Source organism: Nymphaea colorata, chromosome 2 (assembly GCF_008831285.2).
Source record: "Nymphaea colorata isolate Beijing-Zhang1983 chromosome 2, ASM883128v2, whole genome shotgun sequence".
NCBI classification, from domain to species: Eukaryota; Viridiplantae; Streptophyta; class Magnoliopsida; order Nymphaeales; family Nymphaeaceae; genus Nymphaea; species Nymphaea colorata.
The window spans coordinates 34784033-34806878 of NC_045139.1; the positions used below are offsets into that span (position 1 = coordinate 34784033).

The 22846-nt window shown below is 38.4% G+C and overlaps 1 protein-coding gene across 2 annotated transcripts in view; it reads left to right on the forward strand.

The window, feature by feature from the left end:
* Nucleotides 1-22846, forward strand: part of LOC116247289 (alpha-mannosidase At3g26720-like) — a 31078-nt gene that overhangs the window by 3018 nt on the left and 5214 nt on the right. Inside the window, exons 8-26 of one of the 2 annotated variants that reach the window (XM_050075774.1) lie at nucleotides 486-599; nucleotides 1108-1208; nucleotides 1320-1413; nucleotides 1499-1666; nucleotides 1760-1849; nucleotides 2457-2522; nucleotides 2610-2666; nucleotides 4137-4368; nucleotides 4908-5038; nucleotides 5525-5593; nucleotides 5748-5807; nucleotides 5885-5956; nucleotides 6145-6192; nucleotides 6311-6430; nucleotides 7240-7305; nucleotides 10290-10402; nucleotides 10507-10591; nucleotides 19061-19244; nucleotides 19481-19524. In XM_050075774.1, coding sequence (XP_049931731.1) covers nucleotides 486-599; nucleotides 1108-1208; nucleotides 1320-1413; nucleotides 1499-1666; nucleotides 1760-1849; nucleotides 2457-2522; nucleotides 2610-2666; nucleotides 4137-4368; nucleotides 4908-5038; nucleotides 5525-5593; nucleotides 5748-5807; nucleotides 5885-5956; nucleotides 6145-6192; nucleotides 6311-6430; nucleotides 7240-7305; nucleotides 10290-10402; nucleotides 10507-10591; nucleotides 19061-19244; nucleotides 19481-19509 — 1899 coding nt within the window. In that variant the 3' untranslated portion in view covers nucleotides 19510-19524. Of the gene's footprint in view, nucleotides 1-485; nucleotides 600-1107; nucleotides 1209-1319; nucleotides 1414-1498; nucleotides 1667-1759; nucleotides 1850-2456; nucleotides 2523-2609; nucleotides 2667-4136; nucleotides 4369-4907; nucleotides 5039-5524; nucleotides 5594-5747; nucleotides 5808-5884; nucleotides 5957-6144; nucleotides 6193-6310; nucleotides 6431-7239; nucleotides 7306-10289; nucleotides 10403-10506; nucleotides 10592-19060; nucleotides 19245-19480; nucleotides 19525-22846 lie in introns of those variants that run through there. The other variant, XM_031619378.2, reaches the window with a different exon arrangement.

The following is a 22846-nucleotide window of genomic DNA, read 5'->3' on the forward strand; positions in this document are numbered from 1 at the left end:
GTTTTGTCTTAACTGTTGATATCTCCTTAATTCGATTAGATGGAAAAGAATGGGATTCCTGCTCATGGTATCTAAGTTTGGAGGATACGTGGTTGTAATTGTTTGCACTTCATATTCCGGGGCCACTTAAGAGATCCATGACAAGATGTTCGATTAGAGAGAATTTACAATCAGATATTTGTGCCCTAGCAGCACCATAGGAGTAGTAGCACCAGACATTTTCATTGTGTGATGTCACCGGCCCAAAAATAATCTCATGCAGTTAGTTTCAATTGATATATGACAAGGCTGATCCTCCGACTGCCAATGTAAGCAATAAATAATTAATTGTCTTATTAGTTTAGCTTGTAGAACTAATTATTTTCTAAGCAAATATAAAGAAAATTTCTTTAGTTTGCTTCCAGATTTTGATGATTCTGTTCTCTTTTTTCGCATGTTATGGTAACTCAGATGTTTTAGTTTTTCATGCCTTTACTTTCTTTCAGGCGAATGTAACTCGTACAAATCATATCATGTGGACCATGGGAACAGACTTCAAGTATCAATATGCGCGTACTTGGTTCAGGCAGATGGATAAACTCATTCATTATGTAAACAAGGTATCTGCCTTTCTCAAAGATGAAATTTCCTGTGGGGAATAGTGCACATGTAGAAACTGGAAAAAACTTCATGCAGCATGCGCTGATGTGCTAATGGCCTTGGTTTCCATCATTTGAAGTGCCTATTTCATTTTGAATATGTGCAGCACAGTGGGCTTGATATTATGCTTCTTTGCATCACATTTTAACTGCACTAATGAGGGTTGTACAAGTGCTTTTCTGTTGCTTTTGATACTACCCTTATAGGGGCTGTTGATGTGACAAGTTGTAGATTACTTTTTACTGATCAAAACTAGATTGATATAATGTGGAATTTCAGTCATTATGATAATGAAGAGTTATTATGTTCAATACTTATATTAATAAATCATAAAAGGAAATGACAAAGCTTTTGCAAAGCGGCACAATCTAAACTTTTAACTGAAATTCATCTGTTTTGGTTTTTGGTTCAGCTTGTTTTCTCCAATGATCTTTTTCTTTACATAGATATTTATTGTTTTGCTGATAGGATGGACGTGTCAATGCCCTATATTCAACCCCATCCATTTACACTGATGCAAAGCATGCTGCGAATGAATCATGGCCACTTAAGACTGATGACTTCTTCCCGTGAGTAGTCTAAAAAATTGTTGGCTTGTTAAGAGAACTTTGCTCTTTCTTTCTCTCTGTCCCTCTCTGAGCTTGATAAAGTTTGTTGACAACAAACTTATAATTCTCCAGATATGCAGACCGTGCCAATGCATATTGGACTGGGTACTTCACAAGCAGGCCAGCCTTCAAGCGTTATGTAAGAACTCTAAGTGGCTACTACTTGGTAAGTCTTTTGGTTTTAGTTTGATATGTGCTTTACATTGCAAAAATGGTTTGATTATAGAATTTTACTATCTTTCACTGACCAGGCAGCTAGGCAACTTGAGTTTCTCAAAGGAAGAAGTGATTCAGGGCCTAACGCAGATGCTTTGGCTGATGCCTTGGCTATCGCTCAGCATCATGATGGAGTTACTGGTACCGAAAAGCAGCATGTGGCTGATGATTATGCTAAACGCTTGGCAATTGGTTACACAGAGGTATGCAGGCTGTCACAATGTTGTGGTGCTTATTATATATCTTATGTTAAAACTACATAGTTCCTAGTATTCAGTTAAGTTGCTTTCATGCAGGCTGAACAATTGGTAAGTGAGGTGCTTGCTTGCTTGACAGAGGGAAAATTAAATGCCAGTTGCAGAAATGTTAGTACAAAATTTGAACAGGTTAATAACTTTTCTAACCTCATTTATGGAGTATTGTTATGGTCTGCATATGTAAGTCTCCTTTATTTCAGGTTCCTCTTTGTACTAATAAGACCTCCTCATCGGTTCCCCTTGTGGATCAACCAATATCTTGAGTTCTCTTATATATTCTGTAATTACGAGTGTTTGGGTACCAATCAAGAAGTTAATGAAGTTACTCCCAAGCGGGGCTGGGAAGGTTTTACCTAATTTTGCACGTTTAGTCTTTTTTGCCTCTAACTATTCTGCTGGGCAGAGTTACGGGAGGTCTGCATAACACATAGTCAGAAACAAGTGGAAAAATTTTGAACACGTTTCTCCTTATCTGTAGGTGAATGGCTTTTCAAATTCTAATCAATGCACTTATTTTATTCTTATTTTTCTGGTGGTCGGTTGAATTATGTTCTATGATGTGAATACATGTATCTACCAATTTGAATTATGGTAGGCAGTAAGCCAGTTATCAAGTTATCATTTTGAGGGTGTAATTCTTGCTCCATTGATGTGGACTATGGTTTGTGACTGTAGTTTAGATGGTACCACCATACCAGTATATCTTTGACTTCTTTTTGGTGGTTATCTTTTGCAGTGCCCACTCTTGAACATAAGTTATTGTCCTCCATCAGAGGCCAATTTACATCTGAACAAGAGATTGGTGAGTACTGGCTGTTTTGTTTCACCACTAAAATGAAGGAAAATGACTTCGCAAATTAGTAACATTTTATCTACTTCTTTGATGTAGGTACTTGTTGTGTACAACTCTCTTGGATGGAAGCGAGTAGATATAGTTCAGATCCCTGTTAAGTATCCTTGTTAGATATTCTGTCAATACAACTCTTGTAACTTGAATTTCAATCACATAAAGGATGTGTACTGTGTTTCATTTTCTTGTTTTGGCACAAGTGCTTACTGCTTAACAAGTCAGATTCTAGTAATCTCCAGATGTACGAACCTGGCATAGCTTAGATTAATCTGTAGATGGAATAATTGGTTTCTGGATTAATTATTCTGTTCTGGTGAAAAAATGAAACTAGATTTGGATATGAACTAAGGTAGACAACATACACGGTGTTATACAAAGCACAATGTGCTTATTTTACAAACGGAGGTGCTTATTTTCAGATATGATACAGCTGTTAATGATATTACCATAACTCTCATGCTTATCTTCAAGGCAGTATAGCAAAGTGGTTAACGAGTTGGATGTTTGATAAAACAAAGCCTGGTGTGAAAGAAGATACCAAAAACCTCATTTGAACCTTCTGTAGGACAAATTGCTTGATGAATTAGATCTGTTATTCTGGAAAATATCATCAGTCAGTGAAGACATAATATCTTACTAAACAATAAGTAACTCTTTCAGGGATATATTTTGGAGTCTTAGGCTGTGAATAATTTTTCAAACGGATGTGAGACTATGCATAAAAATGGATTGACTACTAGCAATTTTCTATTGAATTGAGCCCAATAAAAATATGATATTTTTAAAAAATATTTCGAAATATCACATTTTTTGGGACCATATCCAAATGCTCCAAACAAAATTCATAATGTTTTCAGTAAATCGGTTATGTTATCATTATCTCTGTCATGTTTATGTGCTGTGTGATCTGGTCGGCACCATCAGATCTGACTGAGATTTGAACGATTTCCTTCCAGTCAATAAATTTATTTGTATATCTGATAATATTATCATTGAGGGAGTCTGGATCGGCTCTTGATTTGTACCTGGCCATTTGTCAGCCTTACTTTGAATAAAAACTTGAACCTTGATTGGATAATTTTCTTGCAAACAAATTATATGATTCCTCCTGAGTTCTGTGTATTTATCCAGCCATCCATTTTCTGCTGAAGTCTCTATCCAGTCTATAAGCATGTGCACATCGCTATTTTCTAAATGCATTGTCGTTTTATTTTTCACTGGCATTTCCTTTCTTGATATCCTATATTATTGAGGCATCATTTGAAGGGTAGTCATTATCCTTTCCATTTTACAGTAGTTACTTTATATATTTCTCTTTATTTATTTATTTCATGATCCCCTGTTTGTCCATGAGAAATATTATACAAGTAGGCATTTTGTCCTGCTTTTGGCGTTGAAGAGATGATTTTTTTTTTAACCACTTGTTTATCTTCTTGCTAACATGTTTCATAGATGTCTACCTGATAAAATTGTTTGTTTAAGTGTGTGGCTGACATATGTGTTTTTTTTAGTAAGTTAAATGTTGCTAATACCATTTTGTGACTTTTGTTGATTTGCAATTTTCAGGTTAGCAGCAACTCAGTTGTTGTTCGTGATTCTGATGGAAAAGAAATTGAATCACAGATTTGGCCTCTATCAAGTCCATCTATTCGCATAAGAAATTTTTATGCTAGAGCACATGCAGGTGTATCCCCAAGCAATGCACCAAGATTTTGGCTTGCGTTTACAGTAACTGTGCCACCCCTTGGTTTCAACACCTATACAGTAGAAGCTGTGGGCAGTCAATCCAAACATGAAGGTAAACAATCATCAGCATGAGGTGCCTGTGTTAAAAGTTCACTATAGGCATTACAAGAAGCTCACGTGTAAGGGAAGGACAAGTCTGGGTTTCACCTCTTCATTTGTAACTAACAAAAATTTGGGTTGACTTATATGATCTAAGTTTTAACCTTGCATAAGTTCTGGTAGAAGATGGGTTAGCTTTAAGTTTGTTAAATATATGGAAAATATGCATGTGCATCTTGTAGGCAACCTTCTGACATTAAGAGGAAGCAACAAAGATGTATTCACAACACTCAGCAGGTATTGGATTCACAAGGGAGAGTCTGGGTGCAATCTTCCATCTTCCCTTGTGTAACAAAAAAAAAAAAAAAATCTTCTTCTCTATGGATCTGGATCAGGTCAAGCTTGTACAAGCTAACTTGAAGGCTAATTTCTTAAGTTTCTATATCCACCTTGAAAGGCTGAGCTTGCCTCAGGTTGGCCATATATAAAAAGGTTAAAGGTTGTCCACAGTTTATGTTCACAAGCATTCCTCTTTCTTTTTTTCATATGCAGGGGGTATGTCAACTTTTTCGAGTGTATTTGTTCAAGAAGATGCAGAAACTATTGAAGTAGGGCAAGGGAATTTGAGGTTCATTTATTCCGCAGATGGCAAACTGTCCAGAATCTTAAATAAGAAAAACACGGTATGCTAAACATCTATTTTCCTTTTATTTTTAATGTGATTTTCCCTGTTTCTGTATTTTACTGAAACGGTGTCCATTTGGTACCTTTGAGATTAACACAAGAACAGACACTGGGGAATGGGGATATTTCAGACTTTCAGTATGCTGATTCTACAAATAATGCTGCAAACACCATATACATTGGATATTTGCTACAGTATAAATCACAAGGAAAGGGAAAATGAAAACTATGCCCTGGGATGGACCATCTGATTGTTTTACATCTTTTCCAATTTTACTGTTGTAATGATCGTGCATCTTGTTGTCTTATTGGGCATGTGCATGCTTCGTTCAGTTTTTTACATTGTTATGTGTTGTAATTGAAAGCCATGCATTATCTCCTAGAGGTAGTTGCTAGTCAGTACTTTGATTTGGAAATTTAAATAATGAATATTTGAGTGGTGAGTAAGGGAGTCAGATAACATTTTTTTTCTTTTCTTTTTCCAGGTGGATATGTTAGTGCAACAATCATACACTGTATATAGAAGTTATAATGGAAGTGAAAGTGATCCTCAGGTATCTGAGTCTGTGTTGAAGAACAAATGTTTTCCATGATAAGACCTGAAATTTTTATTGTCATGTATCTGTCTTTACATGTTTTGGCCGTAATATATTATTTCACTGGAAGTCAAATATCATGTTTCTTGACTTCTTCTGTTTTTGTTGTTAGGCATCTGGTGCATATATATTTCGACCAAATGGCACAATACCTACAGGAACTGCTGGACGGGTATTTCCATTGTAAAATAGACACATAGTTGAACTTTTTCTGCTTTCATGATAAATATTGAATTACATATCCACCAGATTCAATTAACTGTTGTTCGTGGGCCCATAGTGGAGGAAGTGCATCAAGAATTCAATACATGGATAAGCCAGGTGCTTTGCATGTTTAATTTAATTATTTTCTGCACCTATCAAATTCCTTAACACGTCAAGTCTTGTTGTTATTATTATTTTTGTATGCACTCTGATCATTTTCCGACAAATGCCGTATTTTCCCAGTGGCAAGTAGGAAATTCATGATCCTGATTTTCCTTATTCCAATGTATCTTGTATCCTTTCAGATAACCAGGATATACAAGGAAAAAGAACATGCAGAAGTTGAATTCATTGTAAGTGTCCTTTTTAAATATCATGTGCATCATCTAGTAGAAATTTCCCACACAATACAGATATTTCTTCTATACTTAGAATTGAACAGTTCTGCTTGTGTTTTTTACTTTTCTGCAGATTGGTCCTGTGCCGGTTGATGATCAAGTTGGCAAAGAAGTTGCTACTCAGCTTACCGCTAGTATGATAACCAATAAGACATTCTACACTGATTCTAATGGTCGTGATTTTATCAAAAGGGTCTGTTCTTTTCCCTTTTAGTAAATTTTTTCCTTGAACTTGAGTTTGTTAAGCTTTCAACATAAAGCAGTAGTGGAAGCCTATATACATTTGGTGAATGGGGACAAAGCAACAAATTTATGAATGCTGCCTGATTAATGGGATTCATCATTCATGTATTCATTTTTTAGACAAATTAAGCTCTTCTTGAATTCTTCTTTACGGGACTTATTCATGTAGAACGAGATTCAAGTAACTAAAAACAAATGCATCATAATCTGTACAAATTACTATGAACATATTTGGAATGGCAAACTAAACATGACTTTTAGTATGGGACTGGACTGCTAACGTTTCCAGAGGCTGGGCTGGATATACCAACAATATTTTATCCAAGTAAGGTTCAAAACCACTTGATTTGGTTGAGATGGCAAATCTCCAAAATCTGCCACCATAGTTATACTACCTTGTTATGTTGGTAATTAAGTAACTGTTGGAATAACTGGCCTGGTGGCCTTCATGCTGGTCAACCTGAACACTTTCTTGTCGATGTATAATATAACTGCATTTTCCACTGACTAAGACTGTCCAGCCACATTCTTGCTCCATTCTATGAAGTTATCAAGCTGGTTTTAGGTCATATCCACTTTATGAGATTGTGAAGCTGCATTTTCCACTGACTACTGCATGAGAACATAATAATGTTGCCCGAACCATTTCCATTACAAACTTTTCTTTTGAGCAATTCATGCACTGGGAAAAAGAGCTAGAAAATTCGACCCTGTTTTTGTATATCTGTTGAGTAATTTTCACGGGAATTCAATGTGCAGATTCGAGATTATAGAGCAGACTGGGATCTGGAGGTGAACCAACCCATTGCTGGAAATTACTATCCAGTATGTTGCACTACACCATTTTATTCGTTAATAACTTCACTAGGGTATTGATAGCCAGCTTTTTGTGCTAAATTTTATTAGCTATACAATGATGTGTTATAAAAAATGGACACCATAATGCATGAATGCCTAAGGAAATTGGCTTGTGAACTGGGTTGGTCTTCACAAGAATTAAATATTCTGGGACCTTTATCATTGTACTGTCTTTCCAGTGAATATCATTGTATTGTTTTTATCACACTTACTAGATCATGAAATTTGGTTTGGATATATGGCTAGTGGTTACATGGAAAAGGCATAGAAGAGCGGATAAATGAATATATAAACCTTTTTTGTGCCTCTCCCATGACTGAGTTAGAGGCTCTTCTTTTAAAGCTTACTTCAAGTTGTTCACATACATGTCCCATGGGTGCTGGTGGGGGTGTGGTACTGGTATGACAGGGTGGATATGGGCATGCCATTTTTGAGAATTAGAGGTATTGGGTGCAACATGATATATATATAATATATGTACATTATATATATATATATATATGTAAACAAATTTAAGAATAAAAAAAAATCAAAATTAAAGCAAAAACATGAGGAAAATTATGAAGCCAGATGGAAGGGAAATAAAACAGATGAAAAAAATAAAATTGAAGCAAAAATAAAGTTTGAAAACATAAATTTTTAAGTTTTAAAATACATCTGTACCCAGCCATACCCTCATACCTGTGTTGTTATCTATGTCACAAGGACGCTTCATGCTTGCATGGATGCGGGTGCTGGTGTGGCTCCGACATGCCACCTGACGTGGTCAACACATGTCAGGCACAGTTAGCCACACCTACCCAAAGATGTCCAACAGTTGATGCACACCCAATTTGAGTCAAAGGCGAGTTAGGTGCTAGGTGCGGTCAATCTTGTTGTGCTCATTTTTGTCCTTTGTCTCCAAAATTCCTTTGAAGGGGGGGTTTTAGGGTTCGGTTGAACCCATCTCTCATTTGCGCCTGAGCTCCCTTTGCTTGTCTCTGATCTCATCATTCTTGGTCGACTGAGTCACGTCGTCTTATTTTCTGGGTTCTATCTTGTTGCGTTGCTTCGTTTTTTCTGGTTTCTGTCTTGTTTTGGGTTTCTATTTGTGAATTCATAGTTGTCGTTGCTTTATTTACTACATATGTTTGCAGTTTAATTAATATTCATTGCTTGTAATGTATAAATCAACATATCGTGAATATTTTTGTGTGTGCAGATTAAATCTTTCACATTTCATTGTGTGTTTGGTAATTATTCATATTTATTTGATTGATGTGTGTGTGTGTATATATATATATATATATATATATATCTTAGTCACAAAGAACGTCTTGGAGTTTTAAACGGTGAGGTTTTTATCGGGTATAATACAGCGAGCTTGAAAAAAATGGGAAAAAAGGGAAAAATATGGTAAATTTTTAAAAATTAAAAAAAACTAAAAATAGAAAAAAATAAAATAAGTGAGAAACTAATAACACAAACATCAAAAGATAAGTATATTCGCAACAAATAAAAAATAGAAAATGAAAAAAAACTGTTTGGCATTAAAAAAAATGAAAAAATGAAAACCTTTCCAAGTGTTATTTCTATGTTATGTATGGCCGTGCCTAAGGGCATATCGGTTGAAGTAGATTCTTCTTTTTGATCAATCAAAACCCATTTCCAAACTGTACAAGCTTCGAACTCTTGGGGAAGATTAGCCTGTTATCCCTAGAGTAACTTTTATCCGTTGAGCGACGGCCCTTCCACTCGGCACCGTCGGATCACTAAGGCGAACTTTCCACCTACGATCGTCACGAATTAAATTATAATCAAATTGCTTTGGGTCGGTTACCAATGTCTGTAATTGGAGATTACACAGTTCAAACAATTATGAACACAACTCCAATAAAAATATCTATGGAGAAACCCCTTGATTCAAGAACGATTACCAATTAACTTAAATGAAAAAAACGAGTTAAAAATGCATTTTGTTCGTTTTTAACTTTTTTTTTTCAAAAAAACGCATTTTTAAAAGTTTTAAACAAAAAAACGTGTTTTTTGTATAGTGTACATATACCCTTCAAAAAATGTATATATATGTATATATATATATATATATATATATAGAGAGAGAGAGAGAGAGAGAGAGAGAGAGAGAGATTGGTAGGTATGTGACCTTTAGGTGTATGTATCATAAGGAATCAGCTGGCTACTGGATGTTGCTGGATAACAAAATATTTAAAAACCTTCATTAAAAATATCACGCAACAGAAGCATTAGATTATGGTACAAAAATGGCTTATGGTGTTTCTAGTGGCGGGGGTTATGTTGCATTTAGCCACAACTTTTTGAATATTTAGCCATCCAGCAGCCATCATATTTCAGTTTTCCTATATAATATTTGTATGTATGTATGTGCATACAATGTACACACCCAAGTTTTTCTAGAACTTGCTGCATCCCGTGCCAGCACCCATGCACATATGTGACATAGCAGTTGCGGTGCCCACATACTGATATGGCAACTTGGGCCTTTACATGTACCTGTGTGACGTAGACGAAAACTAATCCTGGTAAGTAAATTGCAAAGTGTGGAGGGCTGCTTTTGAATTTAGATTTGGGACTGAATAATTTACAATATTTTTGGACAGTTAGTACAAAGAAAGGTTCAGCATAGGTCTCTTTGATAGCCAACTTAATTCCATTTCCAGCATATTCAACTATTCAAGTTACCTCATACCTGCTCTTTCTGGGTCGTTTTCCCCCTGGCTGTTGACAACTCTGCAGACAGTAGGGCAGATGCTTCTAATCAGATTTTTAGTTATCCTAATTGAATTGTGCAGGAAAAAGTTTACATCCTTGTGCCCTTGTGTGCTGACAATTAGGCAATAATGAATTCATCAAAAAGAAAAAAAAAAAAACTGAAAATTTCCTCTTTACTGTCTTTGGTATGTTGTTAATGTTTCTTACACTGGTTTCTACAGATCAATCTTGGAATGTATATGGTGGATAGGAATTTTGAGTTTTCGGTGCTGGTTGACCGAGCAGTTGGCGGAGCTAGTGTAGCAGATGGACGAATGGAGCTGATGCTTCACAGGTTCCTTTTTCATTGCATTATGCTGTTTCAATAAGCTTTGTCAGCATCTCATCTTGACATTCAACATGTATCCTGTCCAACTGATTGCTCTGATGCCGATGTAGGAGATTGCTTCATGATGATTCGAGAGGTGTTGCAGAGTCACTGAATGAAGTCATTTGTTTCCCTGGAGAATGCGAAGGATTAACGGTATGCATGTCTTATGCTTTTCTCTCTCTCTGTCTGCTTTAACTTGATGCTTAGATGAACAGTTGTAATTTCCTAGGGAAGTTAGTGAATCTACTGTACGTGGATAGGTTAGTTCCAAGTTCTAACTTTCAATTAGTTATACAGATTTTGATGCATTATGATAAATAGGAGCTTGCATTGAAGCATTATATGCAACATTGATCTCTTGGCACCTATTTTTGTTTGCGTTAGCCTCCAGGGGTTGACTCTCAATTTTGAAATATGGAGCTGGGATATTAGTCAATAACTAAAAGTTGTAAAACCCTGACCCTTTGAATTTTGCAGACTATGCTATATAACAAGATGTCAGGTCTGTAAAAGAGTTTGAGTTTTAAATGATGGATAATTTGTCTTGTGGATAATCTGTCTTAAATCTGTTCTTGTGGAAGAAGAATCTGCAGTTACTAAGCAGCTCAACAAGCTTCAGTAGTTCATGTCATTAAAGTTAGCCGCATCTTTCATCCTGCTTTGTTGGGTTATTTCTGTCTGTCAGAATATTAGTTGATGGGTTAGGTAGCTTTATGGAATTTTAAGAAATTCCATGTCTTGTTTGTTATCTTTTATATTTCTTGAAGACCTGTATGTTGTTTTCTTATTGCCACTCTCATAATCTCTTTTAATCAAAGATTAGGGTTAATGGAATAGTACGATTTCTCTCACCGTCTCTCTCTCTCTACCTCTTCTCTTCTCTCTTGGCCTCATGTAACATGGTATCAGAGCGTGTTCCTTCTTGGGACTGATGTATGTTCCTCTCCATTGCCATCTTCACTCCTTTTTTGTAACCATCTTCTTCCTCTTCTTCTCTTCTACTTACTGTTTCGAGAGAAAAGGAGGAAGAGAGAGAAGAGGGAGAATAGGGGAAAGAGAGAGAATGTAGAGAGAGAGAGAGGAGAGAAAAAGAGGGTAAAGAGAGAAAGATTGGGAGAGAGAAAGTGTCCATCGACAATGAAACTTTTGATGAATCCTTCATCTCGCGCGTTGTAATCACCTGGAGTAGATACTTTGCTAAAATATCAGGTATAATGAAAGTTATTGTAATTTTTTTCGATTACATGTAAAATTTCAAATTGTTTACCATAGAAATTTTAATTGCTTCTCTTAGGCTGCACTTTGCAGTTATTCTTCATGATTCTGATGGATTAGAATCTAGAAAATCAGAAGTCGAGATGCTGTTGAATTTTCATTAGAAACTTTGAACTCCCCTCGTTTTTGCGTGTAGTGCACACGAGCAACAAACGAATTGTGCCATTAGTGTTCGTGTGACCTAATTGTCTAGGCTACGTCGAAATCCATGTCGAACTGCGCATCGGTTTGCTGTATCGTGAAACTTGACAGCTATGTCACATGAGTGCGGGGTGCGGGTGCCGGCGCGGCACATCTCTAAAAATTTAGGTGCGGCGGTGCGGCGAGAATATTTTATAATATATATATATATATGTTGATAGATTGTGTGGTTCGGGTCCGGATCCATACCCGACCCGCCTTGTAGCCCGTTTTTGGGCTCTACTTAAGTCATGTAACCCTAATCCTTATGTGTTAATGATAATCTTAAGAGAGAGAGAGTCTAGCTGCTAGTGGGCACCAACTCCTCCTCATTCGTGGTTTTTTCTCCCTCGTGTTGAGGGTTTTCCACGTTACATCGTGATCATTGTTTTCTCTTCCTCTTCTTCTTGTTCGTATCTCTACATGGTATCAGAGCCGTGAAGTTCCGGCGTTTCTGGTTGTCTTTTGCCCGTGTTCGAGGAGAATCGCCCGGCACTGTTCATCGTCTCGCCCGTGCCCGACGCTCGTGCCCAAGCGTCGTCTGTCGTCCCGCCGCCGTCTCCGCCCAGCGCTGCCCTGATCAGCGCCGCTCAGGATTCCGCCGTCTTCGCCTAGCGACAACCGGCCCAGCGACGCCCTGATCAGCGCCGCTCAGGATTCCGCCGCTTCCGCCCAGCGTCGGCCTGCCCAACGACGACCTGTCCAGCGGCGGTCTTTTTCCGCCCAACGCCGTGTCTTTTTCTGGCGCCGCGCCGCTCTGCCTGGTTCCGGCGGTCTATTTCTGCCCAGCGCCGCGCCGACTGCCTGATTCCGGCGGTCGCCGCTTTGCCTGGTTCCGTTGCTAGCTCTCTGTCCTTTTTTTTTGGTGTTGTATTGTGTTGTTGCTTCCTGCTGCCCTTGCTGCCTACTGGTCTGTGATTATGGCAGCCTCTTCCTCGTCCACCGTCAACACCAATCCGACTGAAATAGGGGCTTTTAGAACTGAGAATGTTCCCATGCAGGTCATCACTCTTCGCCTCACCAAGGAAAACTATTTTTCGTGGTCACCTGCTATGACTATGGGGATTGCTGGCCGTGGTCGCATGGCCTATATTGATGGGAGCAACCCCGAACCAGCAAGAACAAGTGATGTGTGGCATACTTGGTTTCTTGAGGATAATCAAGTGAAAACTTGGATTGTCAACTCCGTTTCTGCCGATATTCAGCCCCTTATCCTTCGGAAGAAGACTGCTAGAGACATGTGGGTGGTCCTCGAGCAAATGTATGGCCAAAAGAAAACGGCAATTCGTACTTACCAAGTTATGAAGACAGTCTATGGCATTCGACAAGGGAACTCGTCTGTTGCAGAGTACTATGGGGCTTTGAAAGCCAAGTGGGAAGAGCTTGACTATCATTCTGATATTCCTTGGCATTGTCCTCATGATCAGGCGCTCTATGTTGCTCATGAATGGGAAAACAGGGTGTTCTTATTTTTAGCAGGTTTAAATGATGAGTTTGAAGGTGTTCGAAGCCAGATTTTGAATTCAGGGGAGGTGTCCAGTATTGAAGATGTGTACTCCTGTGTTGAAGCGGAAGAACAGAGAAGGCTTGTTACAAAAGAAGGGAAGAGGGAACTTGTGCCCTATAACGAGAGATCTGCTCTCGTGAGTCGTGGTCCTGGCGGCCCATCTAGGTCTCTTCGCCGGTGCACTCACTGCAAGAAGACAGGTCACACTGTGGATTATTGCTGGGATCTTCATCCAGAAAAGAAGGGAAACAGAGGGAGATCTTTGACTGGGAGAACGCCTATGTCTGAGGTGCAAGCCTCTAGTGGAGAAAAAGTCTCCATTTCTGCTGACCAGCTTCGTGAACTAAGGGCTTATTTGGGCAGGATCGATGTCAACAAGACTGAGACCTCAGAGGGAACTACAGCTAATCATGCTCTTGCAGTTATTGGCAATCAAGGTAACTCTTCTGTGGGGGAATGGATTGTTGATAGTAGTGCTACTCATCACATGACAGGTAATCCAAAATTGTTTCATGAGTATAAGTTGTCCTCGGGAAGGGAACGTGTTTCTCTTGCAGATGGTTCCTCTACCTGTGTGGCAGGCGAAGGCACTCTGTCTTTGTTAGACAAATTTCATGTGCAGGGCGCTTTACATGGTCCCCAGTTTCCTTTAAATCTCTTATCAGTCAGTAGACTTACTAAAGAATTGAATTGTGAACTTATATTCTCTGCCGATCGTTGTGTTTTGCAGGACTTGGTGACAGGGAAGAGGATTGGGATTGGTTTAGCTTCTGATGGATTATATCATCTTCCCATACGTGTGGCTACTGCTCTGTTGACAGCGATCCGCAAGACAGATAAGAGAAGAGAAGATTGTCTTCAGTCTTTTATGTACTGGCATGAACGTTTTGGGCATTTACCTTTTGGGATTTTGAAACATTTGTTTCCAGACTTGTGTTCCTCCTTTGATGTGTCTTCCATTTCTTGTGATGTTTGTCAGTTTGCCAAACATGTGAGGGCTTCGTACCCTCTTTCTTCTAGTTGTGCTAATGAAGCTTTTTCCCTGATTCACTCTGATGTATGGGGACCTTCGGGCATTCATACCCGTCAAGGTTTCCAGTATTTTATCACTTTCATTGATGATTTCTCTCGTGCTACATTTATATACTTGTTAAAAGACCGCAGCGAGGTTCCTCGAATCATCGAGACATTTATTCTTCTTGTGCATACCCAGTATGGTGCAAATGTTAAAACTTTCAGGTCCGATAATGCCCGTGAGTACATGTGTCAGCCTGTTGAGGAGTTTCTTAGACAACGGGGGATTGTTCACGAGACATCCTGTAGTTATACCCCCCCTCAAAATGGGGTAGCTGAAAGGAAAAATCGTCAACTTCTTAATGTCACCAGGGCTCTTTTGTTTCAAAGAAATCTTCCTAAACACTATTGGGGTGATGCCGTTCTTACTAGTGCCTATCTTATTAACCGCATGCCCAGTCGTGTTTTGAATGGTAAGACTCCCCACTCGTTGCTTCCTGGCAGTCGTCCACCATTTCCTCTTCCTCCTCGTGTTTTTGGTTGTGTATGTTTTATCCATGATCACAGTCCAAATGTCAAGAAACTTGATCCTAGGTCTATCAAAGGTGTCTTTGTTGGATACTCCCCTACGCAAAAAGGATACAAATGTATTGATCCTATTACTGGTCGAGCCTATGTTACGAGAGATGTTACCTTCTTGGAACATGCCTCTTACTTTGGTGCGAATCCTCTTCAGGGGGAGCAGTCTGTGGGCAGGGAAGAGTATTCTCAGAGACAGGAACTTCAGTTTATAGATTTTTTGGACTACAAGAAAGCAGACTCACTTAATACCGTTGATGTGCCTGAGAAGGAGGAAAGGTGTGGCAATAGCATTGAGAAGGAAGGCCCTCAGTTGTTTGGACAGTTCTACTCTAGACGAGGTACTCGGACAGAGATGATGACTTGTGATGCTAGATCTACTTCCAATCCCAATGCCACTCCTTCCCTGGATGAACCAAGTCCTACCGAGGAGACCATGGAGACTCATGATGAGGTTGAAAAGAAGAATGACGATCTTCCCATTGCCCTGAGAAAGGGTGTCAGGTCATGTACTGAACACCCCATTGGTAATTTTGTTTCTTATTCCAGACTTGGGAAAGATTACAAGTGTTTTGTTTCTACTCTTTCTTTGGCTGTGATTCCCAGGACTGTCGCTGAAGCTCAAAGTGACTCCAAGTGGGCTGATGCAATGAAAGAAGAAATAGATGCCCTAAGAAGAAACTTGACATGGGAAGTGGTGAAGATTCCTGAAGCCGCTCACTTAGTTGGATCCAAATGGGTGTATACCATCAAGTACAAACCAGATGGGAGTGTTGAAAGATATAAAGCTCGACTTGTGGCCAAGGGGTTTAGCTAGAAATATGGAATTGATTACTTGGAAACATTTGCTCCTGTTGCGAAAATGAAGACTGTGAGGGTGGTTATATCCCTAGCTGTGATGAAGGAATGGAAGATGTATCAATTGGATGTTAAGAATGCATTCCTAAATGGTGACCTCGAAGAAGAAGTATATATGCATATGCCTCCAGGATATGAAGAACCAGAAAAATGCTGTAAGCTGAAAAAAGCCCTGTATGGCCTTAAGCAATCGCCCAGAGCGTGGTTTGAACGACTGAGAAGAGTAATGCTACGTCATGGATACAAACAAGGAAATGGAGATCACACTCTGTTTGTGAAGAAGAAGGAGAGCAGAGTTACTATCCTGCTCGTCTACGTAGATGACATGATTGTTACTGGAGATGATGAGGAGGAGATTATCAAGCTAAAAGGGTTACTGGCTACAGAATTCGACCTCAAAGATCTTGGCAAGCTAAGGTATTTTCTTGGTATGGAGGTTGCTAGGTCTAGTACTGGTCTTGTACTAAACCAAAGGAAATATACTTTAGATCTGCTGGAAGAAACTGGTAAATTGGGATGTAGACCTACACCTACCCCTTCTGACACTGGGCACAAGTTGAGTCTTAGAGATGGAGAGCCTCTCTGTGAAGAAGACAAGGGAAGATATCAACGTTTGGTTGGGAAGCTAATTTATCTTACCCTCACGAGACCTGATATCACCTTTGCGGTGAATGTTTTGAGCCAATTCATGCATGCGCCAACCGATGCACATCTGAAGGCTGTGGACAGAGTGCTATGCTACCTGAAGAAAAATCCTGGCAAGGGACTCCTGTATGTGAAACAAGAGACTGTGGAAATCGAGGGCTACTCTGATGCGGATTGGGCAGGTTGTGGTGATACCAGACGATCCACTACAGGGTACTGTGTCTACTTGGGAGGAAACCTTGTTGTATGGAGGAGCAAGAGACAGGATGTTTGCTCTAGATCCAGTGCAGAGGCAGAATATAGGGCAATTGCTATGGGAGTGTCAGAGTTATTATGGTTGAAGATATTGTTGACTGACATTGGAATAGAGATTGAAGGACCTATGAAGATGTACTGTGATAACAAGTCTGCAATCAACTTAGCCAACAATCCTGTTCTTCACGACAGAACAAAACATGTTGAAATCGATCGTCACTTCATTCGGGAAAGAATTGATGCGAAAGAGTTGATCTTACCTTACATGAAGTCTGAAGACCAAACTGCTGATGTTCTGACGAAAGCTCTTCCTTCAGCTTCATTTGAGAGGAATGTATCCAAGTTGGGCATGTTTGATATGTATGCTCAACTTGAGGGGGAGTGTTGATAGATTGTGTGGTTCGGGTCCGGATCCATACCCGACCCGCCTTGTAGCCCGTTTTTGGGCTCTACTTAAGTCATGTAACCCTAATCCTTATGTGTTAATGATAATCTTAAGAGAGAGAGAGTCTAGCTGCTAGTGGGCACCAACTCCTCCTCATTCGTGGTTTTTTCTCCCTCGTGTTGAGGGTTTTCCACGTTACATCGTGATCATTGTTTTCTCTTCCTCTTCTTCTTGTTCGTATCTCTACAATATATAATATGACAGAATTGTCTATAAACCACAAAATTATTAAATAACAAGATCAAAATTACAATTTACTAATCATGATATCATTATTAATCATCATTTCAACATTTAACAAGAAATATACTCTAATTTGAGTTCACAGAATCACATTCATTGATAGATATCCATATCTGCACAACATAATTCCATACTAAACCACATAATAGAAGAACAAGAACTATTATGCATAATTGCACACTAGCACGGGTAACTGAAATACAATGTGGTGCACCAGGGCGAAATGCTGTACCATCCAAAAGCAAAAAGTCAAAATAGAAACATATTTAAATAATGAACATACTGCCCCTAAAATATGTGCAACAAGAAATATGGTGCCATTCAATAATACCTTTAAAGAAGTTAGTAACGCATCACCCTTTATCCTGCCTGCCTCTTTGTCAACATACACTCATACAGTTTCACACGAGGTTTTTTTGTTTCAGGATCCTAAAATGAGAATAACAATCAAATTAATGAACTGATGACTAAAAAAAAGTTTATATAGTTTATGGTCATGAATACACTTAACAGTTAACAATAGGAAACAAAAGTATATGAGCCAACTGTATGAAGGCCAGAAACTTTAAGAATAAAGGAAAAGAGAAAAGACACACACCCAGTGGAGGCAAACAAAGGAAAAACCAGAGATGATATTGATAGCATGCACTAATTTACATTTTACACAGTAATGAAGATCTAGCTTTTAATGGTTACGAAGGGGGAAATGATGCCATCACACGGTAAGCCGCATATTACAATTTACACATGCTAAAGAGAAAAGAGAGAGCAAAAGGAACAACAACAGAGTGAACAGACTAGACTAAAGCAGCAAATAACATAAAACATCTAAAATTGGGAAAAAAAAACAAGAAGAAAACCACCAAAAGTTCGAAACTGGTAATTAGAACAAAGGGAAAACACAATTCCTGAATTCACTAGAGCATTTGGAAATTCAATCAGATCATCAAGATTTTGCAAAAGAGAAAGACAATAGAGCTCCAAATTCATTCTTCTATACTTCCACTCAAACAGCAAATGAAACCAACCGTCCCATTGCTCAACACGATAAGTGTGATACACCTCCGTATCGTACGATATGGGAGTAAAATTGAAAACCTTTTTTGCGTGTTCTTTTAAAACCTACGCTCCTCTCTCTCTCTTTTCTTGTTTCTAAACACTACAAGAGACGTGGGAGAGAGAGATTATTGAAGAATGAGAGGCTGGGGAGCAATGGAATGTTGGTGACATTCCATTTCCAACAGAGGGGATAGAAGCACTTAATGAAGAAAATGAAGATGATGATGCAGATGACGTTTGACGAAGATTATTGTTGAATCATGAAAGATGATAACTTGATAACAATATGTTTTGACTTTTGAACTGATGAATTGTGATGTAATCGAATTCTCTTCGGCTGCTTATTATGTTATTTTGAATGTCTGATTTCTTATTTTGGAATGTGTTGTTCATACTTCATACACATGAATGTTCCAGTAAATACATTTTTCTTGATTTTTTTTCTGATTTTTGCTTGTTTTTTCGGATTTTTTCAGATTTTTTATGATTTTTTTCTATTTTTTTAAAAATTAAAAAATCAAATTTACGATATGTTAACGATACGTTACGATACGGTGTATAGGTCGGCCCGACCAATACGCGATACGCTACGCCTTTGATAACACTGGGACAAAGTTCTAAATCCACCGCCGAAGATATGCAACAACTATTGATGACTGCATTCTCAAAGATGACTATAAAGCAAAATGAGCAGGGAGAATGGTTCTTAGATTCAGGTGCAGCTACTCACGTGACAGGAAATGCAGGTAAATTGACTAACTTATCCCCTCATTACGGTAGAAGTTTCATTATAACAGGTGATGGAAAATCTCATCCCATTACACATATTGGAAATGCACATATTCCATTGTCATCCTCGTCTCTATCACTGTCTAATGTTGTTCTTGCTCCCAATATCAAAAAGAACATCATATCTATTTCTAAACTCATTGATGATATAAGCTCTTTTGTTGAATTTACACCTTCTTCTGTCAATGTCAAGGACCTCCAAACGAAGAAAATGTTTGCTAGAGGGGAGCGTCAAGGGAATATGTATGTCCTCAAGGAATGTCTACCCAAGGATTCATCCACTTTTGATATAGGATTGAAGACATTTTCTCTTTCTCATAATGCGTCATCAGTGCCAAGTTCTTGCCATTTTCAATCAAAAGTAAGGGGTCCTAACCAATTTTTGGAGTCTGATCTGTGGCATAGTCGGCTGGGACACTGTGGTCGACATTTCATTGAAAAACTTGTCACAGATAGTCTCATTCCAATATCAAGCTTACCTCTTACTTCAAGTGTCAAAAAATGTTCAAGTTGTGGACTTTGTGAGAGTCATGTTTTACCTTTCCATAATATAAATCAAAGGGCTTCTAAACCTTTTGAAACTATTTTTTCTGATGTATGGGGGCCAGTCCCTATTGATTCCATATCTGGATCAAGATATTATGTCTTATTCATTGACTTTTACTCACGTTTCACCTGGATTTACTTTATGAAACACAAATCAGAAGTACCCCACATATTTTGAAACTTCTATGCCATGATTCAAACCAAATTTTCATCCAATGTGGTGCATTTTCAATGTGATGGAGGGGGAGAATATTCCTCGCTTGATTTTATTGAATTTCTACGTGAAAAAGGGATAAGTAGACAAATCTCATGCCCTTACACACCACAACAAAATGGTGTAGTTGAGTGGAAACATCGACATATAGTTGAAAGCGCCATGAGCATGATGCATGAAACTAATGTGCTCATTTCCTTGTGGACTGAAGCCTTCCATACTGCTGTATACATAATAAATTGTTTGCCTATGACACTCTTGATGTCTAAATCGCCATATTTTACACTCTTTGGCAAACAACCTGATTACAAGAACTTGAATGTTTTTGGTTATGTATGCTATGTTCACGTTGATACTGCCTTGAGGAACAAGTTTCAAGACAAAGCTATTCAATGTAGATTCGTTGGATATGCTGATGAATATAAAGGTTTTTGATGCTATGATCCAACAACTAAACTTATCAAAACTTCAAGAAATGTCATTTTTGATGAACATAGTTTTGATGATACAAATGAAATGCATATGACCATTGAATCTTATGATCCCTGGACCAGTACACAGTTATTCAATGCAGATCCTGTTATAGAAAATGATGAGCCTCAAGGTGAAGATCCAGAGAGAGCAATACAACCATCAGATATGGCTCAAAGTGAAAATCAAGAAGATCCAACATAGTCATCAAGTCATCACAAAAGCAATAATGAAGAACAGAGCAACGATTCACATCGGTATTCGGGTCTTATCTACAGTTGACAACTAAGGGACAGAGATGCTCACAATGAAGAAGGCAGCATTCCCTACCTTAGAAGATCCCAACTCATTCGTCATCCCATTCACAGGTGGGTTAGCTATGATTCTTTATCACTTGATTTTCAGTTATTCATAGCAAAAGTTGGCAAGGAGGAAGAACCTACTTCATTTGATCAAGCATCAAAATCACATCATTGGAGAAAGGCTATGAAAGAAGAAATGGATGCCTTGCATGAATGTGGAACATGGGAGATCGTTCCAAGACCACACGGAAAGAACATAGTGGACTCCAAATGGGTATACAAAATCAAATACAAACCTGATGACAACATAGAAAGACACAAAGCAAGGTTAGTAGCAAAAGAGTTTACACAACAATATGGAGAAGATTATGATGAGACATTCAGCCCTGTGATCAAAATGGAAACAATTCGCCTGATTATATCATTGACAGTTGAATATGGATGGAGACTACATCAAATGGACGTGAAGAATGCTTTTTTTCATGGTGATTTGAGGGAGGAAGTATATATGGAACAACCTCCAGGTTATAAGAAAGGAGACTCTCATGCATGAGTTTGTAAACTAAGAAAATCTATTTATGAACTTAAACAGGCCTCACGCTCGTGGTTTGTCAGTTTCTCCTGCATGATTCAAGAATGTGGTTTTCGGAGATGTCCTCTAGATCACTCTCTTTTCCATTTATCGAAAGGAAAACATATTTACTTTACTTCTTATATATGTTGATGATATTGTTATCACAGGCAATTCAAAAAAACACATAGAAGAAGCTAAAGTTTTGATGATGCAAAACTTCAAAATGAAAGAGCTTGGTGATTTACGATTCTTTCTTGGAGTGGAGCTTGATAGGCACAATAATCGCCTCACATTGACACAACAGAAATACACATTGGATCTGCTGAAAAAGTCAGGTATGTTTGATTGTAAGCCTGTTGGAACTCCTAGTGTTCTAAATCAAAGACTAAGTGCTCAGGATGGGGAGTTATATGAAGATCCTACGCAATATCGAAGTATTGTTGGGGAACTTCAATATCTTACATTTACTAGACCATATATTATATATGCTACGAATCAAGTATCTCAATTTATGCATGCACCTAGAGATACTCACATGGATGCTGTCAAAAGAATATTAAGATATCTTAAAGGGATAGCAGGAGATGGCTTAGTTTATGGTAAGAGTGAAAATATAACTGCTGGACATCAACTTATGACATTCACAAATGCAGATTGGGCTGGAGATCCCGATCAAAGAAAGTCCATTTTTGGTTTTTGTATTTTTATTGGACGTAATTTTGTGTCTTGGAGTTGTCGAAAGCAAAAGGCAGTAGTAAGATCCAGCACTGAAGCTGAATACAGATGCATGGCTGCGGGTGCTGTTGAAGTTACATGGGTTAGACATTTGCTAGAAGACATTGGAGAAAAGATTAAAACATCAATGTTAATGTGCGATAATCAAAGCGCTATTAACATTGCCTTTAATTCCATACAACATGGTCGAACAAAGCACATTGAGATTGATCAACACTTTGTTAGACAAAAGGTGGAAGACAAGGAGATTCGGCCTATTTATGTTCGTACAGATGAACAAGTTGAGACTTATTTACAAAAGGATTAACGAAGCAGCGATTCTGGTTTCTAAAAGGCAAGTTGTACATGGTGCAAAACCATGCACAACTTGAGGGAGGGTGTTAAACTATAAATCCTTCACCAGCACGTTGAAGAGGAGTCCTTCACCAGCACGTCGAAGAGGAGTCTCTTAGGATTTCACATCCTTGTAAAATGTGTTAAGATATTTAATGTCCTTGTAACATGTGAAGAGTCTCCTAGGATTCTATGTTGTAGTTAATATCCTTGTAATATGTGAAGTCTCCTAAGATTCTATGATGTAATTAATGTCCTTGTAGCTTGTGAAATCTCCTAGGATTCTATGATTGGAGACTCTTAGAATTCTGAAAATGGGATTATAAATAGAGGCCGTGCAAACCATTTTGGTTATGGCTTTTTCTTTTCATCTTCTTCTTGTTC